This window comes from Chlamydomonas reinhardtii, chromosome 16 (genome assembly GCF_000002595.2).
Source record: "Chlamydomonas reinhardtii strain CC-503 cw92 mt+ chromosome 16, whole genome shotgun sequence".
NCBI classification, from domain to species: Eukaryota; Viridiplantae; Chlorophyta; class Chlorophyceae; order Chlamydomonadales; family Chlamydomonadaceae; genus Chlamydomonas; species Chlamydomonas reinhardtii.
The window spans coordinates 2,516,059-2,535,770 of NC_057019.1; the positions used below are offsets into that span (position 1 = coordinate 2,516,059).

At 61.0% G+C, this 19,712-nt stretch overlaps 4 protein-coding genes across 4 annotated transcripts; 2 read left to right on the plus strand and 2 right to left on the minus strand.

Annotated features, from left to right (window-relative positions):
- Positions 1 to 503: 503 nt before the first annotated feature.
- CHLRE_16g661050v5 (ribosomal protein L34) lies at positions 504 to 3,240 on the minus strand. Its single transcript, XM_001697888.2, has 5 exons — positions 3,096 to 3,240; positions 2,894 to 2,973; positions 2,632 to 2,735; positions 2,464 to 2,509; positions 504 to 861 (listed from the first exon to the last, which is right to left on the minus strand). Exons 1-5 carry the CDS (start codon positions 3,172 to 3,174, stop codon positions 817 to 819), a joined length of 354 nt encoding a protein of 117 aa, XP_001697940.1. The 5' UTR covers positions 3,175 to 3,240; the 3' UTR covers positions 504 to 816.
- Positions 3,241 to 3,340: 100 nt separating this feature from the next.
- CHLRE_16g661100v5 (uncharacterized protein) lies at positions 3,341 to 7,962 on the plus strand. Its single transcript, XM_001697813.2, has 8 exons — positions 3,341 to 3,621; positions 3,800 to 3,878; positions 4,595 to 4,753; positions 4,940 to 5,078; positions 5,266 to 5,368; positions 5,531 to 5,654; positions 5,975 to 6,214; positions 6,501 to 7,962. Exons 1-8 carry the CDS (start codon positions 3,614 to 3,616, stop codon positions 7,404 to 7,406), a joined length of 1,758 nt encoding a protein of 585 aa, XP_001697865.2. The 5' UTR covers positions 3,341 to 3,613; the 3' UTR covers positions 7,407 to 7,962.
- Positions 7,963 to 7,964: 2 nt separating this feature from the next.
- On the minus strand, positions 7,965 to 11,413 carry CHLRE_16g661150v5 (uncharacterized protein). The gene is made up of 7 exons (XM_001697889.2): positions 11,163 to 11,413; positions 10,471 to 10,573; positions 10,102 to 10,249; positions 9,706 to 9,814; positions 9,436 to 9,543; positions 9,148 to 9,230; positions 7,965 to 8,910 (listed from the first exon to the last, which is right to left on the minus strand). The coding sequence occupies exons 1-7, from the start codon at positions 11,283 to 11,285 to the stop codon at positions 8,712 to 8,714; spliced, it is 873 nt and encodes a 290-aa protein (XP_001697941.1). The 5' UTR covers positions 11,286 to 11,413; the 3' UTR covers positions 7,965 to 8,711.
- Positions 11,414 to 15,036: 3,623 nt separating this feature from the next.
- CHLRE_16g661200v5 (uncharacterized protein) lies at positions 15,037 to 19,441 on the plus strand. Its single transcript, XM_001697814.2, has 7 exons — positions 15,037 to 15,190; positions 15,276 to 15,353; positions 15,645 to 15,710; positions 15,841 to 15,873; positions 16,069 to 16,119; positions 16,379 to 16,588; positions 16,846 to 19,441. The coding sequence occupies exons 1-7, from the start codon at positions 15,149 to 15,151 to the stop codon at positions 17,923 to 17,925; spliced, it is 1,560 nt and encodes a 519-aa protein (XP_001697866.1). The 5' UTR covers positions 15,037 to 15,148; the 3' UTR covers positions 17,926 to 19,441.
- The last annotated feature ends 271 nt before the right edge of the window (positions 19,442 to 19,712 follow it).

A 19,712-nucleotide genomic window follows, 5' to 3' on the forward strand; every position in this document is an offset into this window, starting at 1 on the left:
CACCCTCCGCCGTGCCCCTGGTACGAGCTCATCAAAGCTGGCCCCGACTTGAATCGATGCCGCGCTCGGAATTTTGCAGCGCTACCCAAGGCGCTACCAGCTCTCGTGCGTCCTGCCGGCCCAACTACAGCACATGGTTTCCCAGTCTCCCAGAGATTGCACAGGGTTGCACCAGCCAAAGCAGCAGTCGGTACCCTAAACACGCGTTGTTGCGCCGCCCGATTGCATCCTACTGCATCAGGGAGGTATCAGGGGCGTCATGTAATGCTGGAAAATGCTTGAAATGGCAACGCAGCGGATGGTGAGATGCGCCCCGTGAGGGCCCCGTCATTGCCTGCACTCTTCCTGAACCAGGGCTGCCTGAATTCCTGAAACCTGCTGCTGTTTCGGGCATCCTGATGACGAAGTGTGTCCTTATCCTCCCCTGCTGGCCAGCTCGCCTTCGCCCTTGCCGTGATGCTGTCTGTTTCGTCGTCCCCATTGGAATGCAGGGAAACGCGGAGACGCGGATGAGTAACGGAAGCGGTTGTCCTAAGTGTCATCTCAGCCTCAACATGGCGCAGCAGTTTGTGCAGTGTTCTGTCTCATGCGTACGCCCCGGACCAATCGGTTAGCAGTTGACAATAGATAACACTGTGTGCATCTCGCGCGCGCTTGATTGCACATGCTACCCGCCCCAGAGACTGCATCATGCCGCGCCTCCGCATCCGCGCCAGTCTACTCCGGAAAGGAACATGGGACGAAACGGGGGGCAGGTCACTCAAACACGAATAGGCGTTACAGCATGACCCCACAGCGTTGTGACTTCCACCGCGTTTACTTGGTGGGCTTCTCCTGCTGGGCCTTCTGCAGCTTCAGCACCTGCAGGTAAGGAGAGAGGCACACGGCAAGGAAGGGGTGAGGTCAGAGGCGCCGGCGTCCAGTTGGATGCATGCCAGACAGACCATTGGATGCAACCTCTCGCCAAATATGAGCCGCATGCCATGCTCCAATGCGCACATCCTTGCGCGCACGACCCGAAGGCCGTCAAACCCCCAACGCGCAGCTCAGCCATGCAAGCAATACACAAAGCAAGGACAAACGCCTGCGACACCCAGGCGGAACGCACAACCGTTGACACGCACACACGCGCCCCCGGTGGCTGGACTGCTGATGCGCTGATGCAATACTGTGCGTCTGCTGTCAATGCTCCTGCTGTGCATATGAGCTTCGTGATGTAGCCCGGCCGCACGGTGGACGAGCGCCGAAGACACGGCGTCCGCCACAACAAGACCGCGCAACTGGGCTGCTTCTTTTGCACCGTTCTCTTCAGTTTACAGGCCACCGCAGGCCTGCTCTGCTTTTGCAGTGCGTGCACGAATGAATGGCTGCTGCATCGCTGTGGCTGGAAGGAAGGCAATACTGCGAAACGCCGTGCCGTGATGTGCGCTGATGCCTGCGCCATGCTGTGCTGGGCCGCTGCAGCTCGAGCTCCAGTCCGGAAGGCTGGCTAGGAATACAGCGGCACGCCCTTTGCACGCACGCACGAAGCGCAGCGCCAAAAGACCTCCGACCATTGTGGCCGGCCGCCCCGGCGCCTACGCTGAGCCTAGTGGTCGCCCTTTGGCTACGCCTGCGCTCGCCTTGACCAGCGCTCGGACGACGCTGCGCCTGATGCTGGGGATCCCGCTTGCACGCCAGTCCATGCTGCAGCTGCAGCCCTAAAGCCTAGCTCCGGCCGGCCAGCTGCCGCTCCGATGGGCAGGATGCGATAGGCTCCGTGCTGGCCGGTTCCTTTGCCAGGGATATTGCCAGCACGCGCGCCTGGCCCAGGCTCGTCTCCGTGACGCTGCTGAGCGCATAGCATGGATCCAGGCCAGGCGCCCCATCCGCGCGCCAGCAGCAGAACATGCTCCTGGATGTCGTGCCCCTTCTGCCGCCTGGCTGCTGCCACACCCTAAAAGCCCGCCCTGCTGCTCGTGCTCGCCATACGCCGCGACGCTTAGCAGCCGCTGCTGGAGTCCTTGCCGCAGCGACCACCATAGCAACCAGCAGCAATTGAAGCTGCCTGCTCAAGCTTGTCGCGCTGCTTGCTCGCCCACGCGTCTGAGGCACATACAAACGCCCAGCCGCAAGCGCTTCACACGCGCCTCGATTGCTCGCCTGCATATCACTCCAACTGGCGCTGCTGCTGAGACTGCTGCTCTGAACCTCTGAATGTGCTAGCGTGCTGATAGCGCCAGTGCTCTTCCGCTGCTGCCGCCAGAGCTCTGTGCTTAGCGGCGCCGCTGCGCGCCTCAGCCCTCGCCCCCGCACACACACACGCCCCACCGCCTCCATGTGTGCCATTCTCTGGTGACCTGGTGTTTGCATACTGCCTAACCGCCGCGTCGTGATTGACGTTGACGCCTTCCATGGTATGCCCAACCCAGCAGTTCCACCGAACACGCCACCCCCCAACCTTAGCCCAGTCCCTCCGCGCACCTTCTTCACGATCTTCTGCTCCTCAATGAGGAACGCCCGAATGATCCTGTGGTCAAAATAGGGGCACATATGCTTAGAAAGAACAGCTATGCGAAGGACTCGCACTCATCCGTCGGCGAGTGCATTATGTACCGATGCCCCGCCGAGCCCTCGGTCCTCAACGCTTACCTCTCCTTCACGACCTTGTGCGACAGGCACCCGCCGTAGATGCGGTTCACCTTCTTGGCGCGCTTGGGCAGGGTGTGCAGCTGAGTGTGCGGGGTGGCAGCGAACTGCGAGCGGACAAGATAGACACCCCTCAGTACTCATATCAATTCCAACATATCTCAAAACACAGAGCGCGCGATTGCGAGGCCAGCCGACCCCAAGATGGCCGCCGCCCGCGCCAACATCGTCCCCAGGCGCCGACATAGCACCTCGCTCCACTTACGCCGTGCAGGCGGGCACCGCTGACGGGGCACTTGGGGTGCTTCTCCTGCTTCTTCTTGTACTGGTACACCAGCTTGCCGCCTGCACAGAGGCAGCCCATAAGCGACGGCGGTCAAGTCGCGCCCCTCAACACAGCCATATGCGCGATTCTGAGCTTCAGCGATTTCCATGCATTCGCTGCGTTGGCTGAGGCTTCTCCGCACCTGGCGTCTTCACAATCCGGACGGCATTCGACTTGGTGTGGTAGCTGTGGCGCCGGCGGTAGGTCATACGGGGGGCCATCTTGCCTGCCTTGCTAGAGGAAAAAGGGGGGAAGCAAGTAGCTCGCCCGCGCCTTCACCGCAAGGGCGTACGACCATGGGGAGCATGGCTGGTTGTCGCAGGCAGGAGAAGCGCCTGCGCTGGACTCCAAATTATTTTGCTTCCTTCTCGTCTACACGAAATTCTGGTAACGAAATTTTGACTGAGGAATTAACGTCTCACGACCACGGTCCAAGCAGCACCTCCGAACGCTGCTGCCAGCGAAGTCGCCGCCATTGCGTCTCTTTCTTAACACATACACATACTCTCTAGTCAGCCCTGCTAGACCAGGGCGTTACCCAGCTCCTCCGCCAGGTCTCCGAAGCACATGCGCTGAGCGCAACGCCCTCGGGCTTCAAAGCCCCTCGGGCGCTATCCATAGTCGCCTATGCTTGCTGTGGAAAACTAAGGAGCGAGCAGGATGAACAGGTGCGCGACTGGCCGCGCCCCACCCGCGTGCGTGCCTAGGCGCCGCGTCCCTCGCGTCACAGCCCCCGCCGCACCGCTGCCCCGGCTTCTCGACATAGCTGCGGGTCCCGGTCCACGCCGCAACGGCGGTGTTTAGACAAGGATTTCATGCAACTGTCTGCATGCATAATGACCGCAGATACAAGGTGGTAAAGCAGCTGGGCGATGGCACGTACGGCACGGTGTGGAAGGCCATCAACCGGCAAACCAATGAAGTGGTGAGCACCAGTCCTCCGGCGCCCTCAAGCGCTGCATGCAGCGATGGCGCAGCACTCGCATACGTGTGGGAGCATGCTGGCCTGGTAGCCTATGGGCGTCGGGCTGCCGTGGGTTATGGGAGGTCAGGGTGGGCGCGGGTTGGCATAGCCTCTGTGGTGTGCGCGAGCCAGCGTGCACGCTGCCGCCGCCAGGATGCGGACGTGGCCCTTGCCGTGGGCACGGTGCACACATGGCATCGTGGACCGCACGGTTAAATGCAGGGCGCTCCGTGCTGGGCTGGTGCGGTGTGCCGGGCGCTAGGATTGGGGGGCGCGGACAGGCTGCGGCTTTTTCTCTCGGGAGGTCTGAATGTGAGCGCGCCGCTCTTGGATCCGGGACACGATGTGGGGTCGAAATACCTCTACATTCGATGCAATGAGGCAGCACTGGACCTGGGGCCGCCGTGGGTGCTCTACCCATGGGGATGCGACGGGTGTAGCCAGCAAGTCATGGGGCAGCTTGCGCCACCGGCCTGAGCGGTGGAGCTGCGCGCATGAGGGGGCGTGGCATCGCCACATACCTCGGTTGGCGCTGCCGTTGCTGCAGCCGCGCCTTATGTGGGGCTTTTGACCAGCTGCCATGCACGACAGACGTTGCCCCGCTCGTTGCCGTGGTCGCACACCCCTGTGCTCTTGCCGCTTCCCCTCCTTTTTTGGATGTCGTATGAAACGCGCAGGTGGCTATCAAGAAGATGAAGCGCAAGTTTTACTCATGGGAGGAGTGCATGAACCTGCGCGAGGTCAAGTCGCTGCGCAAGCTGAACCACCCCTGCATCATCAAGCTGAAGGAGGTCATTCGCGAGAATGACGAGCTCTTCTTCGTGTTTGAGTACTTGGTGCGTGTGTGTGTGCGCAAAGGGCCTGGGATGGTGGTGGTGCGCGGATGTGGATGTCGCGATGGGGTGCCACGGTCCGGGAGCCACAGAGAATGCCGGGGTTTAGCCCAAGAAGGCATTTCTGGCAAACTCATCACGCGCCGCGACGGGCAACCATCTCCTCGTCATCGCGCACCCGTTCCGCAGGAATGCAACGTCTACCAATTAACGAAAGACCGGGACAAGTTCCTTCCGGAGTCGCGGATACGCAACTGGTGTTACCAGATCTTCCAGGGCCTGGCCTACATCCACAAGCACGGCTTCTTCCACCGCGACATGAAGCCAGGTGCGTAAGAGCTACACGCCGCATGACCCACACGTGTGCTGCTACACTGTCTTTGCGCAATGTTTTCCTTGTGCTCTTTCACACATGTGCTGCCGTGCTGCTACCCGCATCCTCTCCCTTCGCAACACGGTGTCCTGCTACTCTTGGCAACCATGTCACCTGCTTGTATTCCTGCGAACCCCTACAGAGAACCTGCTGGCCAGCAAGGACAGCATCAAAATTGCGGACTTCGGCCTGGCGCGCGAGATCCGGTCGCGGCCACCCTACACCGACTATGTGTCCACACGATGGTGCGTGCTTCCCTGTGCGCTCCCTGCCCCTGAGCCCTACAACACCTTGTGTCGTGTGTGCTGTGCCCTGTGCGCTCCGTGCAAGCGTGGCTGGCCCTGTGACTGCACAGCGCGCCTGCCACTGACGCCGCGGCTCCTTATGTACCTTTTCCTCATGCGCAGGTACCGTGCGCCGGAGGTGCTGCTGCGCTCGCCCTACTACAACGCGCCCATCGACCTGTTCGCCATGGGCGCCATCATGGCGGAGCTGTACATGCTGCGGCCACTGTTCCCGGGGACCAGCGAGGTGAGGGGGGCTGCAAGGGGCAGTGGCGATGCAGTGGTGGTGGCGGTGAAGGTTGGGCCGATGGGTGTGCGGTGGAGACTGGGATGGCAACCTGGGGAAGGCCCAGGCGGTCCGGAGGCGGTCAGGGCATGAGAGCCGCTGTGGTGAACGCAGGCCGGGAGGTTGCGCTGATCGGCTGGACGTTCCAGCTTAGTTAGACACGACAGGAGGTGCATGTTGCGGGCCCATAAATTGCTACCCAGAATGCGGTGCGTATCAGACCTGACCACTTCCTGGTGCGCCCGCTGCCTGGCTCTACCCCTCCCCCTCATCACCTGCAGGCGGACGAGATCTACAAGATCTGCTCCATCATGGGCACGCCCACGCAGCAGGTGTGGCCCGAGGGGCTCAAGCTGGCGGCGACCATGAACTTCCGCTTCCCGCAGTTCGCGCCCACGCCGCTGAACAAGATCATCACCAACGCCTGCCCCGAGGCCATCGACCTCATGACGCAGCTGTGCCACTGGGACCCCAACAAGCGCCCCACCGCGGTGCAGGCGCTGCAGCACCCCTACTTCGCGGTGAGTCGAGCGCCGCTTGAATGACTGACGAACCAGCACCAGCCTGCAGTCCTCTCACCAGCCGCTATGGTGCCCAGCTGGCGCCGTGGTTGCCGCTGCGCATCGCGACTAGAACCACAGCATGATACCGTACAATGCACCGAGCACGGAGGCCAGGCGGCCTCTGCTGGCCCTTCCCCGTCGTGTTCTACATGGCCGCCTCCTGAGTCGTACACCTACCAAAGCCTAGAACATGGTACTAGAACATCACGCCCGACCTTCCCGTCTTGTTTCTCGGCCTGCGCAGGTGGGCGTGCGGCCGGCGCTCCCGGTGTCCAACTCGCCCATGTCCATAGACCGGCCCAACTCGCACGGCGTGACCAACCCCGGCAAGGACATCGCCGTGCTGGAGGACCGCAACGGCATGCGCGGACCCAAGACGTGGGCGGAGACGGCGCCGCCGCTGCGGCAGGCGGACCAGCAGAACCCGGACCAGAACAAGGGGGGCGCGGGGACCGCGGCCGCGCCCGCCGCCGGCTCGCTGTCGTCCATGGGACTCCAGCTCAACCTGGGCAACGCGCTGGGTAACCCCCTGTCCAGCCTGCTGCCGCGCGGCAACTCGTTCGGGCAAGGCGCGGGCCTGCCCAACCTGCCCAACGGCGCCTCCGGCATGGGGCTGCTGCAGCGCAACCTGTCCAACAGGCCCGGAGGCGTGCCCAACCAGCCGCCGGCGCCCTCGCTGCAGCCGCTGCCGCCGCGCCGGCCCTCCAACTTCGGCAGCGAGGGCCCCGCCGCCAGCGGCGCCTCCGCCGTCATGGCCTCCCTCAACTTCGACCACCTGCGGCCACCCGGCATGCAGGCGCCGCCGCTACCGGCGCCGGCGGGTGGCGGGGGCCTGCCGCCGGGCGTGACGCGGTACACGGGTGCATCGCCAGGCGTGGGTGCCACGGACCCGCTGGGGGCGGCCAACGACGGGCGGCGCGCGGGACTGCTTCCTCCGCCGGCGCTCAACAAAATTGGCTCCATCAACCAGCGCGGCGCCAACGCGGTGCTGAACGGGCCGCTTAGCAACATGCTATCGCAGCAGCACCAGATCGCGCAAGGCGGCACTGCCAGCGGGGCGCTCCAGGGGATGCTGCCGTCGCTGGGCAGCGGGCGAATCTTGGGCGACCCGCTAGCGGCTAAGAACGCGCTCGGGGGGCAGCGGCGGTAGGCAGCAGCGGCTACGGCGGCGGAAGTTGAGGCAGCGGCACAGGCGCAGGCTTGAGCACCTGCGTGGGAGTGGTGCGGGAAACGCCGGACGGGATGCTCGTTCGCCGCGCTCCTGCGATGGAGGCTGGGGCTGGGAGGAGGGCAATGGACGGGTGTTTGGCACGAGGAGGAGCGCCGGCGTGCGGCTGTAATCTTAGCGACGTGGGCACGTGGCCTTGTGGATGGGGGCCGCGCAGACAGGCTATGCACGTAGGTGTTGGAAGCGAGTTGCTATACGTAACTTTGTTTTGCCAGTTTGCTAGGACTTCTTTGCATGGAGTGGAGCGGGCAGGCATGGATGTGTGGTGCGGGCGCGGCCACAGTGACACGACAGCGCCTTCGGACTTGTGAATAGTTGACATGATTCAATTGGATATATAGCAAGGACTCGAGGGTGTGACCGGGGCATGTGCAGGGCTGTCGTCGAGCACGGCAGCGGGCGTAGTGTCATGGCGTCGCAGCAATTGCACGGCATTGTAGTGAATGGGGCGCCCTAACTGTTTATGGCACTGTTCACGGCACAATGTGTTACAATCACACCTCGGCAGCATCGTCTTATTGAATGAATCACCGATAACTCCATCTCACAGCTCACCTTCGTGCACTTCACTCCTCACGCTCCTCACGCTCTCACTACCGTTCTTGCAGTATACATGTCAAAACGCCCCAGATTGTCCGTGCATCCTCAGAACCCTTCAAAGCCGCTGGACAAGAGTCCTGACCGGATTGTCATTGGGCACCACATTGACTGCCCAACCACTCTATAACCTGAGGTGGGGGGGCTACCTAAAGCCCGTTCCCAAACTTACCATACATGTAATGTGCGTAAAATGAAATAGGCATTGAGGAGCGTGATCGTGAAGACACCCTGCAGCTTTGTATGGCCCGCTGAGGACCAGCCTTCCGTATGTCCATGCATTGCAAACCACTCGCCAGCTACCCAGGAACCAAGGCAGCACACTGTAAAATCCAAGAATAACAGACACTGCCTAGCGATAACATACATAGTACCTAAGGCGCTCGGCAAACCACGCGGGTCACTCAGATGCTGGAGCAGTTGCGCTCCCTTAACGCTCACATGCTATCAACCAATCCCAGGCCAAGGCCTAATGTACACAAATTCCCAAGGATCTTCTCCCTCCGTCTCAAGCCTTCTCCCTCATCCTTGCCCACACGACACACCTTGCAATACCTTGCGCACAGTGCAGCGAAGCATGGCTGCCCATCGCAGCACCGCACATGCACTCCACTGCTAGCGACCCCCGCTTTAGGCCGACTGGGTGATGCTGGCCGTCGCCGCAGTAGCCGTTGCGTTTGCTGTCTTGCTGCGCTCCGTGTCCACTTTGGGGCAGGGCGGCGGCGCCGCGATGCCCTCGCCCTTGCCAACCAGGGCGCACTGCGTGGCGAAGCAGGGCTGTGTGTAGACGGGGTCCAGGTGGACGGGCGGCGGCATCTGGCCGAAAATCCTACAATTCGTCCGGGGAACCAGTGCAAAAGGGAGGGTTCAAGAAGCGGAACATGCAGAAGCGCCCAGACGAGCCTGGTCAAAGGAAGGAAGACCCGGCTGGAGTGGCTGCATCATCACGGCACCGCCCCTTGGGCTGCACACGTCTAAACACCACTGTCAACCAGCCCACACGCTGCTAGTGCGAAGCGCGCTGGCACTAAGCCCAAGCCGCGCGCAACCCGACTGCCCTCCTCACATGTCGCAGGACAGGTCCTCAAAGTTGGGGTTCATAGTGAGTGGCAATCCGAATTCCTCGGTGAAGTAGGTCTGGGTCGGCACCTGCGCAACAACGCGGTGGAAACAGAAGGACACAGGCCGCGGTGTCGATCACATGCTGAACTGCGGTGTCAAGGGCGCGTCACGCTGCTTCGCTGCCAGCTCACTGCCCTGACTGAGGGAATCCCTTGGTCTGTGCAGTAACGCCGACCTGCATGGCATGTCATGTCCAAATCATCCATACATGCCGTCGCATCCGTGCACACACCTTGCACATGTTGACACACATGCCCACGCAGCCGCTGGCCTCCAGGTAGCGGCACTTCTTGATGTGCACCACTGACCGCTGACGGCGCTTCTCGCCGTCGGGGCCCACCTGCAGGCGCGGGCGCAACAACGGCACATCATAACAATTTCGCGAATGGTGGGCTCACCTAGCACCATGGCGTGTCAGCCCTAGCCCCCAGTGGTTTCACCACTACCAAGTATTCAGTGCTGACCCCCACTATTGCGCCTCCCCCTGCAGCTGCCTGCTCACCACCACGTCCTCCTCTTTCAGCTCGCTGGCGCCCACCAGCCAGAAGAAGCTGAGCGACGCGATCAGGGCGTTGAACTCGGCACTGAACTTGGTGGGCGGGAACAGCGCCCTGCAGGTGCGGGGTGGGCCGGCCAGGAGAGGGTCGGTATTACTCAAGGTCCACATGGTAGGCAATGCTGGGCTCATGGATCACAGGTGTTGCGAAGCCCGTTGGAGCATATCGGAAGCCTGTCCACAATGGCCGTCCACCCGCGTACGCGCCTCACGCATTTGCTTCATGGCATGCACCTACCGCATGCAGTTCCACTGTCCCACCGCACCCCAGCCACCGCCCCCAGCATAACTGTGCGGAGCGCTGCATCAGGCCGTGCCCACATCTCCCGCGCCGCCACCCACCTGAACACCGGCGGCGCCTCCTTAGGCATGAGCGAGTTGAGCACGTCCCGCACCACTAGGCGCTGCTCCTTGCTGCCGCGGCCGCGCATGATCTCATTGCTGATGCGCACAAAGTCGTCGTAAACGGGCTGTTCCGGCACGTGCACGCCTGTACGCATGCACAAGGCAGTGTACGTTTATGTGAGTGAGACCGGAGGGAATGGGGAGTTGACGTGAAGCGGTCGAGCACATGTGCCCAGTGCTCTATGCGATAGAGCACAACGAAGTGAGACGAAGAGCGCGCGTGAACAGGTCTGCCGGTGCGCTCAATCCACACGTCCAAACGCTGCCCCCACGACCGGCCTGCTCGGTCATACCGCCTGGTCGTACCCTGGCTAGCTGGGAGGCAGTCCGCCATCTTCTTAGAGTAGAGCTTGATGAACAGGAGGTCAAGCCAGTTGTCATTGTACACGGTCTTCTCCGCGAAGGGATCCTGAAAAGGTGCCGAAGGGGTTCGACAGCAGCGGGAGGTTGAGGTTGTCGCAAGCCAGAAGTTGAAACGACAGTGCACGGGAATGTGCACGCGTGTTCGCAAGGTGCCTGGTGCATAATGTACATGGCCTATGTCGCTTCGCGTTCGTGCCCTGCACTCCACCCCCGCTGATAACGTTCACACGAGCGCTGCTGCTGGCCTGGACCCCAGTCAACGTGCTACGCGGGTGCTTCCGGCACTGCTTTCGGAGGCAGGGCCGCGTAACAGTACCGCTAAGGAGCCACTGTGCACTCGGGTGGCTAGTTCCGAGCCGTTCTCGTCGCAAGCATTATCGTAGGAGAGTGTCGGTGTACAGTGCAAGGCTGTCTGGCAGCAACACAGGCCACGGTTCAAAGCACTGTCCGAGACCATCTACATGTCGCAATGTCCGTAAAGCTGTCTGAAGGCTCTGTTTGATGCATTGAGTATCTAAGCGGGAGTCCGTGCCTTGGCTGCCCAAGTCGCCGTTCAATCGACGTCTTCGCAGCGCAGCCCTCAATTACCCTAGCCCGTGCTGTGGGTTCTGTGTATGAAGGAGCCAGGAGCGCACCTTTTTGGGGCCGTCGCTGACGGGCTTTGCGGGTGTAGCTGATGCCACAACCAGATGGCACCGGCGCGACGCAGCTTTCCGGGGACAAACGCTAGTCGAGCGCGTTGAACATAGCGACCTCATTATATTAGTTGGCTGAACACCCAACGCGGCGTCTTTCTGGAGAACAGAAGTTTGAACGCGAGAAAACAAGTAAAAGGTGCTGGGCAACAAACTGGGTATCAAAATTGAAAACCAGCATTAAAATTACCTAAGCCCTGAATCCTGTTCTACCGTGGATGCGTTCCAAGGGGAATGAGCCTCTTTCACATCTCGCTCCCCTGCAGATGGAAGCAAATCTCCATGGTCTATTTTGTGCGTTACCAGACACTCATGTGATCTTTTTGTGTGTCAGTGCTCCGCGACCCGGCGGGTCCGAGACTTCCTGCCAGTGACTCCAGCCGGTGTGCGTGACTCGCCCCTCATGCGGCCGGGGCTGGTGGAGTGCTGAACCCACCGCAACCTCCTGCGTGGCGGGTAGTCCCTGCTGCCAAGTCGCTGCTGGGCGTGCATTGCGCGGATCGGAAGACCAAACCATTGGGACCGGAATGTGAGCTTTCAAGCCGCTGGTAGGGGCAATGTCGCGTTGGCCGGCTGTCGCATTGGTGGCGCCACCGGATCAGAACACAGCGCCATTACCGTGGCGGCCGGGCGCGAGGGGAAACAGGCACGGGGAAAGATGGCAGGGCGCCGGCGGGGCTCTGCGTGCTGCAGGTTTGCAAGCGCCAAAAGGGCGGTTGGCATACGCATGGCGGGGGCCCAGCGGGCCGGTAGTCCGGTAGGGTCCGGTACTGTGCAAGGCATGCTGGTCCCTCAACAGCAAGCGGAAGCAGCGTGGCACCAAGCTAGACGCGGAGCTGGAGGTGGTGGACCAGTGTGACAGCGACTGGCTGTGTGTGGTGAAGGAGGGCTGATGGTCGTGTTTGGGGAAGTCCACAACCATCAGACCTCGAAGTTTTGCCTGGTCTTTGCGGCGGTGAAGCTGTACATGCGGTATTGCTAGATTTCAGACCGAGAAAGTGGCAAGGGGGTGCTGGTGTGCCGCGCTCCCTTATGCAGTTGCGGGACAACCCGGTGCTGTTTGTGCTTACGGTATGCGGATGGGCGAACTTATGTTGTGGCGTTTCAGCTTTTGCCGACCTGTCCACGCTGCCAGTTTGGCGTATCTGCTGCATTGCTTGGATGACGCTTTGGATGAGGGGCGATCTGCGTAAGGAGGATTGCTTCGGTTTATACTAGTCGAACGAATGAAGGTATGGCGGGTGGGACTCCGTGGGGTACAACCCACTGGGTGTCCCCGGTACAACCAGGTTGCAAGCCGCACAGGTAGGCAAGCTGGTAGGCCCACCATCCCTGGCGGCTGCGCCAGCCCGCTTTGTGGCGGCCGTAGCGCTGCTGCCCCTTCTCCAGCCACCTCCCCTGACCCTTGGGCTCTGGCACGGGCGCTTGGATGGGTGGGCGTGCGTGGCGGTCGGTTAGCAGCTGTCTGTGTGCCCCGGACTGAGTGGGGCCCGAGACCCGTTAAGCAGCGTGCTGGTGCGTGCGTGCCTGCGTTTGATTCCTGCTTTCTTTACTTTTTCTTGCTGGAGTCTCATGAGTTCTTTGACTGTTTATGGGGCCCCGGTCTGCCCCTGCTTTGCCCCGGAGGGGTGCCCGTGGGTTTCGGTGGCTGGTGCGGTTGTCGCTGGCGTTCTGCTTGCTCACGTTGCAGGTTGTGTGCCGTTGTGATGGTGCTGTGCCTTTCCCCTTCCACGCTTTCCTTCGACGCGGGGCAGTACGTGGCAGCAGGTGTGTGTTAAAGAGCACAAGGAGAACGTTGCGCAAAGACAGTGTATGCGATGCAGGTGTGTGTGTGTGTGTGTGTGTGTGTGTGTGTGTGTGTGTGTGTGTGTGTGTGTGTGTGTGTGTGTGTGTGTGTGTGTGTGTGTGTGTGTGTGCGTGTGCGTGCGTGCGTGCGTGCGTGTGTGTGGGTGTGTGGGTGTGTGTGGGTGTGTGGGTGTGTGTGTGGCAAGCTTATGCGCCAGGTGACGGAATGATCCGCCGGCACGGGCCCCACGCACGAGCCCAACGCACACAGGCAGCAACGAACCGACCTCGTCCACAACAAAGCAGGCCAGCTACCGCACGGGAGCCAACGCCAGCGCACGACCAAACGCAGGCACACACGCACGAACACGCCGCCAAACCAGGTCAGCACACTAGAAGGTACTAGAGCCCATTGTGGAGCGCCCGCAACAACCCACAGCGTGTCAGCACGTAATCACGATGCATTGTTTGTTCGCCTAGCAAATGGACATACAACAAACAAATTTAGGCATACAGCCGAGGCAACAGCACAGTGAGGCACAAGCAACCTGCTAAATTCCTTCGACTAGGTGACGTTGTCTGCGCGTGCTTGCTCTGCCTGTATCACGCGTGTTGCTACAGCAACTAGGGGTGCAGTCCGTCGCCTGGTGCATAGCTACACTCACGGAACCCTTGTCAGGCGTTGACCTGGACGGCTGGGGTCTTGCTTCACGGCGATCCACTACTCCTACCTGCTCTCCCTAGCTGTCAACAACAGGCATGCCGTTTGCTCCTGAGGCAGGGGAAGCAGAAAGAGGGGATGCGGTTGATAGAACGGGGACAGAACCGGGAGCCTGAAGCCAGGTCAGGTACACCCCTGACCCAAGCAAAGTAGCACTCAGACACTACCATGCTCCGTGTGCATACGGCTTGCAGCACGTACCCTACTCTCCACATCACCAGGCTGATGCCTTGGGTGGTGGCGGCCTTCAGTGGTGCTGTCCAGTGTGCAGCCCTCTACCATGGACCCCTGCGTGCAGCTTGCCCCTTTCCTCGACCATGACCACGCCCCAACAGCGCTAAGCAGGCCCACTCCCAGAGCAAAACTCAGGGGCAGGCGCATGCAAGGGGCCCAGGCCAGGAGCCATCTACCCCTACTGGCTTGCTTACTACATGCAGTGCACGCTCCCGATTTCTCAAGCGGCAGCAACCCTGAGGAGCAGGTACCCCGGCTGAGGAGGCAGCTTTAGCTTACTTGAGCCTGGGAGCAGGGCGAGAATGTGGCAGGTATGTGGAGCCAGCCCAGGAGGTGCGAGAGCGCGCGGGAGCGGCTTCGGAGCATCCGAAAGGCCCTGCCTCACTCTTCTCAGCGGCCGACACCTTCCGTCGCCATCGACTGTTGATTTACGAACGCGTGCCTTAGGAATCAGTAGGAACCCGCCTTCAAAGTGGCGTAAGTTTCATCATTTTCTGTGATATTCAAAGGAGCAGTCGGCGGAGCTCAGCAATGCTGCGCGGCGGGAGTTCACACGTTTCTACGGTAGCGCATGTCCCGCCGTGACAAGGTCCGCCGATGACCAACACGGCCTGTGCGACCGCCATCGGTAGCATTAGGCGCGAAAGGCGCGCCGCTTAAGTGTTTTTGATAACTGTAGGCTGCTGTAGGCTTACGCCGGAAAGGAACACGGTTCGGCCAGGTACAAGTCGGCCTTGTGGTAACAAGCCCTCTCAGCATGCCCGCAATACCGAAGTTATAGATTTTGATGGGCTTATCCAAATTCGTTGTGCTCAAAATCGTGTGCAAATGATGGCGGGCGGAAGACGAGGCCGGTTCTCGCTGTGTGCCCGCTTTCTGAACGCGTGAAATTGCAATTAAAGATATCAGACGGCTATACTATCCACGCCAATGTAGGAAACAAAACCCGAGGAGGCGAAGCCGACGCGGATCCCCGCGAGTTGTCAGACAGCTACGGTCCAATAAAAGCCTGTTGGCCGCTGAGCCGGGCATAAATACGCTGCACTCACAAAGGCGCAAGTTATTGGCACACTACTAGTGGCCAACCTGCGAAAGACTTCACCCTCAAATAATAAGCCGAGAAATCGCGGGTCGCTGAGCGCCGAGTGCAGCGTTGACGGGCTGCGCGAGCGAGCCTAGAAATACTATGGGAAACAGCTGCACCACCTTTGCAGATGTCATCACGGAGGTAGGGGCTGCGCGAGCGTGCACGGGAGTAAGCATGCTCAGTCACATCAGGAAATGACCGGGACCGCCACTCCCAACCTGTGCAGGAGGAGCTCAAGAGCTGTGCAGCAGCCATTGATGCATGGGAGAAGGCTCGTGAGACGGATGGCACTAGCGGCGGCAAGGTAAAGTGTGCGCGTCAAAACCGGGCAGTGCTGACGCGGCGTCGTCGAACGGGACACTCGAAGGGTTCATTTCCTCCCTCCCGCTGACCGTGCCCAATGACTTACATGATTACTTCATCACGACCCTCATGTTTGCGCGCATTCTGCTCGAATCATTGTTGGTAACTCCATGGTATCCTAGTCTCGTCCCAGCCGCCGTTCCTCATTGCACGCGCGGTGCACACGATCGCACGCTGGGGTACGGCGGTCTTCCTGATGCCCTTCGGGGGGCCACCTCTCTTGATGCCACAGGCTGCGAAGATGATTACTCTGCTCAAGCGCATCGGCGGCGAGAAAGGCATGAAAGATGTTGTCGAGGTAGGACGCGGCATGACCCGAAACACTTGCGTGCGTGGGAGGGGAGATCGTACCATGTGGTGCAGTAAAGTTGCAATTCAATGTTGCGAAGGCCTCATTCCATTCCCTGTCTCCCAATACAATGCTTCAGATGTTCTATCGGAAGATCTATGCCAATGAGAGGGTAAGTCAAGCCCTCAGCCACATGAAGTCATGTGCGCCTTCAAACAAACGTTTGTTTGCATGGTCAAAATTCAACGTAACTACCGTAGCCAACGCTTGTGTGGCACCTGGAGGCGGGCGTAATGTGCATCACTGGCGGGACCAGGGTTGGCTAGGCCCTAATCATGTTACACCATACCCTTACTTCGCCTCGCAGCTACGCCACTTCCTGAAGGACAAGGACGTGTCTCTGCTGCGCTCCAAACAGGTGCGAGCCTGCAAGGTCGTGTGAAATAAGCTTGCTTGCGTGTTTCAAAGACGCATCGCACCAACCATAGTCATGTCCTGCCTTCCATCCAGCCGCTACGCACCTCGCCCCACATGCAACCCGCGCCCCAGAACATGCGCCCCTCTCACCCCACCGTCTTCGCGCGCCCCAAGCTGCGCCTCATATACAACCCATGTCACCCCATTGACCCCACGCATCCCGTTCCCTCCCCCCACCCTTGCCACCACCCGCCCGTCAGGCCGCCTTCATGACCTGGTTGTTCGGCCCCTCCACCGCCACCTACACCGGCCGCAGCGTCCGCTGCGCGCACCTGCGCATGATCAAGCAGCGCGGCTTCAGCGAGGACGACTTCCTGCTGGGCATGAGCTGCTTCGAGGAGGCCATGCGCGACTACGGCGCCCCGCAGCGGCTCACCAACGAGATCATGGCCAAGATCCTGCCCTTCAAGGTGGGATGTTTGGGCCTCGGGGCTTGGGGGTTGCGTGGCGTACCAGGCACGAGCTTCCGGGCGTGTATACAATGGGTTTGGAGTTTCAGCAGGTACGGCATCGCACTTAGGGGCGGGGCTTTGATGCATGCTGCCCACTGCGACTGGCGTGGCCCACACCCCTGCCCTACGCTGGGCATTGGACCCTTTGCTTACGCAAACGCATGCATACCTGGGCTCACACTGCTCCTATCTGTCCTGCCGCACGATGCCTGCAGGACATTATCTTCTCGCCCTCAGCCGCCGACGCCGGGGAGGAGGCGCGCTGGGCGGAGGAGGACCGCCTGAAGGCGGAACAGGACAAGCTGGAGCAGGCGGCACAGGGGGCTCAGATGGCCCAGGCCGCGGGCGACAAGGCCGCCGCCGGCGCCCGCAGCGGCGACAGCAGCGGCACCCTGAGCAAGGCCGCGTCCGGCGCCGCATCTGCGCTGCAGCTGCTGCAGCCGTCCGCGAGCCCGCCGTCCCGCCCCACCTCATCAGCCGCCTCAACTGGCGCGCGCGCCATGCTGTGCCCCTTCGCCGGCTCGCAGCAGCTCCGCGCCTCAGCGACCAGCTCACCGCGCCCGGGCAGCGGCAGCCGCTGCCCCTTCGCCGCCGCCTTCGCCGCGGCCTCGCCCGCGGTTGCAGTTGATGCCCAGACAACGGCCGTGCCGCACCTGACGCCCCGCGCCATCGAGGCGGTCATCGTGGATGAGGAAGCCTCACCGTTCGCTGTGGACGCCGACAGTGGTGACGCCGAATGCTTCACCGCGCCGCTGCCCACGCCGTCCCGCCTGGGCGCGCACGCCTCCGCGCCCAGCGCCGCCGAGCTTGTCGCTGCCGGCGCCACCACAACGGGCTCGCGCGGCGGCTCCCCCAGCCCACCGGCTCTCCTGGCCGCCACCTGTATCAGCGCGCCGCTGGTGCAGATGCACATGCCCGTCTCCATGTCCGAGGCCGCAGCAGCCGCCGCCGCCAATGTCCGGCGGCTGGCGTCGCGGCGTGCGACGGGCTCCATCTCCTCCGGCGCCTGCGCCCTGCCCGAGCCCAGCGACCTGAGCCTGCCGGGCGGCGTCAGCGAGGCCGTGGGCTGCCAGCTGGCGGGGTCGTCTTGGAACAGCCACCGCAGCGGAGGCGCCGGCGGCGTGGACAGCGCCGCTGACCTGATTGCGGAGCTGCACGCGGCGCCGTCATCGCCGTCATCGAGGCGCCAGTCGCTGGATGCGGGCACTGCGGTGTCGCGGCGCCAGTCCCTCGAGAAGCAGGTGCTGAGCCCTCGCGCCTCAGCTGCGGCATCGTCACGCCTGCGCATGACCTAAACCAACACACCAGCTATGCGTGCTCAGAACGCGCAAGATCTTTTGGTTTATGAGGAAGCCCCTAGGCCAACCAAGCTTACCGTAATGCACGGCTTCAACAAACATGTTGCGGCAGCCACCACGGCTGCATACGAACCAAGCTTAACAGAATCAGTGAATTAGTGAAGATTTTAATGAATGACTGTGATCAAGTAAACTTCCGGTCCCCACAAAGGTGCTGCTAGCACTACAGTGCAGTGTTGGGGATGTGGATGTGCAGTGGATGTGCGAGTCTTGGTGTAAGTGCGCCAGGACGATGTTCACATGACGTGTATGACACGTGCGCGTGTCGGCAAGGGTGCGTGCCGGGAGTCAGCAAGCTGTCAACAATAAAATCCGCAGCCCCGGATAGGGGTGTTTTGCGGGAGCGGCATGGTCCGCGGTCGTGCTTGTTTGTGTACGGGCGGGGTGGGTGTCTGACGCAATAAAATTTGTTGCACCCCATGGCACGGGGGCCATGGGCACGTGTTAGACTGTTGCGTCGGGGTACGTGTGATCCAGGCCTGACATCCTCGTGCGACTGACAATTGGACCATCGTTGTTCGGCGAGCTTATCAACCTAATAGAATTCATGTCTTCATGCAGCTTTTGCAGAATACCGGTGAGGCCTTTCAGGTCCTTACCACGAACCGCGCTGAATTCTGACCTTCATGTGACGAAACGCGAGCCGTGTGGGGCTCTGGGCTTTGCTCGTGTGGATCATTGGTGGCTGGGCGTTGGTTGCATTGCGACAGACAAGATGAGTGGCGGGTCAATTGAATAAAGTTATCCCCGTCATTTGGGCCTGCGTGTTGCTTCTGTGGGAACATGGGAAGTTGCCATGTTGGGGACGCGTGGGGTAAGGGTACCGGTACATTGTCATGCACACAATGGCGGTCGCACAAGGAGCACCGGAGAGGTGCACTGCTGCAAACTTGCCATAAACCATTCATGCGTGTTTCTGTTGCAGGTCGTCCTCGTCACTTTTAGCGTTTGAAGCGCTTGATGCATTCATGGGTGTTCAGTTTGAAGACGTTGCTCATCGAGCGGCATGCACGTACGGCTATTCAGAGCCGTATGCGGCGCTGCGCCGCAAGTCCCCGCAAAGCCCGGTTGACGAACATGGGGTGTTGTGCCTTACTATGTCCACATTAACTGCATACGTCTTGACACACTGCGGTGAGTATGGCTGTATGGGGCTCCTTGGCCAACCTAATAAATGTGTGTAAGATTTGTGTGGCGAGGTTGTGGCCGCACCTTACTAGTGCGCATTGAGATCGGGCTAGCTATGCAATAAAGCGGCGGCACGTGAGAGCCTGCCGCAGGCTAAACAACTTGAGCAATGTTGGGGAGCAGGTACGTGGTGGCACTGGGATATGGGAGGATGGGATCACAGGTGCAAGAATGCTCCGAGCCTCCAACCGGCGGACAAGGTGTGGCGCAGGGCGGCTGGTGTTTTGTAGCATGGAGCCTCACGAGCCTGTAACGGCTGCAAGCCAAATCCGCTATTCTCCTGTTAGTCCAATCATAAAAGCCAGCAGGAATGCGCCCCAAAGCCAGGCGACAGGCGTCAGCACGCGTCAAGGGCCCGCCGACAAATGCCCAGGATGTCAACGGGATGCCCGTGTCCGCGTGTCGGGCCAGTGCAGCATTTGCGGGACGCCGGAGTACTCTGGCAGGCTCGTCCTCAAACAGACAGACTATGTGGCCGAGGCAGGCTTTACCCCCGACTTCGATTGGCGGGACCAAACGACCTGTCCGTCCTGCTC

Excerpts from the sequence above, each read along its gene's own strand:
- CHLRE_16g661050v5 (XM_001697888.2), bottom strand. The coding sequence starts at position 3,174 with ATGGCCCCCCGTATGACCTACCGCCGGCGCCACAGCTACCACACCAAG. Across the intron at positions 2,736-2,893 it reads GCGGTGCCCGCCTGCACGGC|TTCGCTGCCACCCCGCACAC; the intron begins GTAAGTGGAGCG and ends GTCCGCTCGCAG. Across the intron at positions 2,510-2,631 it reads CACAAGGTCGTGAAGGAGAG|GATCATTCGGGCGTTCCTCA; the intron begins GTAAGCGTTGAG and ends TTTTGACCACAG.
- CHLRE_16g661100v5 (XM_001697813.2), top strand. Across the intron at positions 3,879-4,594 it reads ACCGGCAAACCAATGAAGTG|GTGGCTATCAAGAAGATGAA; the intron begins GTGAGCACCAGT and ends TGAAACGCGCAG. Across the intron at positions 5,369-5,530 it reads GACTATGTGTCCACACGATG|GTACCGTGCGCCGGAGGTGC; the intron begins GTGCGTGCTTCC and ends CCTCATGCGCAG.
- CHLRE_16g661150v5 (XM_001697889.2), bottom strand. The coding sequence starts at position 11,285 with ATGAGGTCGCTATGTTCAACGCGCTCGACTAGCGTTTGTCCCCGGAAA. Across the intron at positions 10,250-10,470 it reads CTGCCTCCCAGCTAGCCAGG|GCGTGCACGTGCCGGAACAG; the intron begins GTACGACCAGGC and ends GCATGCGTACAG. Across the intron at positions 8,911-9,147 it reads GAGGACCTGTCCTGCGACAT|GATTTTCGGCCAGATGCCGC; the intron begins GTGAGGAGGGCA and ends GACGAATTGTAG.
- CHLRE_16g661200v5 (XM_001697814.2), top strand. The coding sequence starts at position 15,149 with ATGGGAAACAGCTGCACCACCTTTGCAGATGTCATCACGGAG. Across the intron at positions 15,354-15,644 it reads ATGGCACTAGCGGCGGCAAG|GCTGCGAAGATGATTACTCT; the intron begins GTAAAGTGTGCG and ends TTGATGCCACAG. Across the intron at positions 16,120-16,378 it reads CTCTGCTGCGCTCCAAACAG|GCCGCCTTCATGACCTGGTT; the intron begins GTGCGAGCCTGC and ends CCCGCCCGTCAG.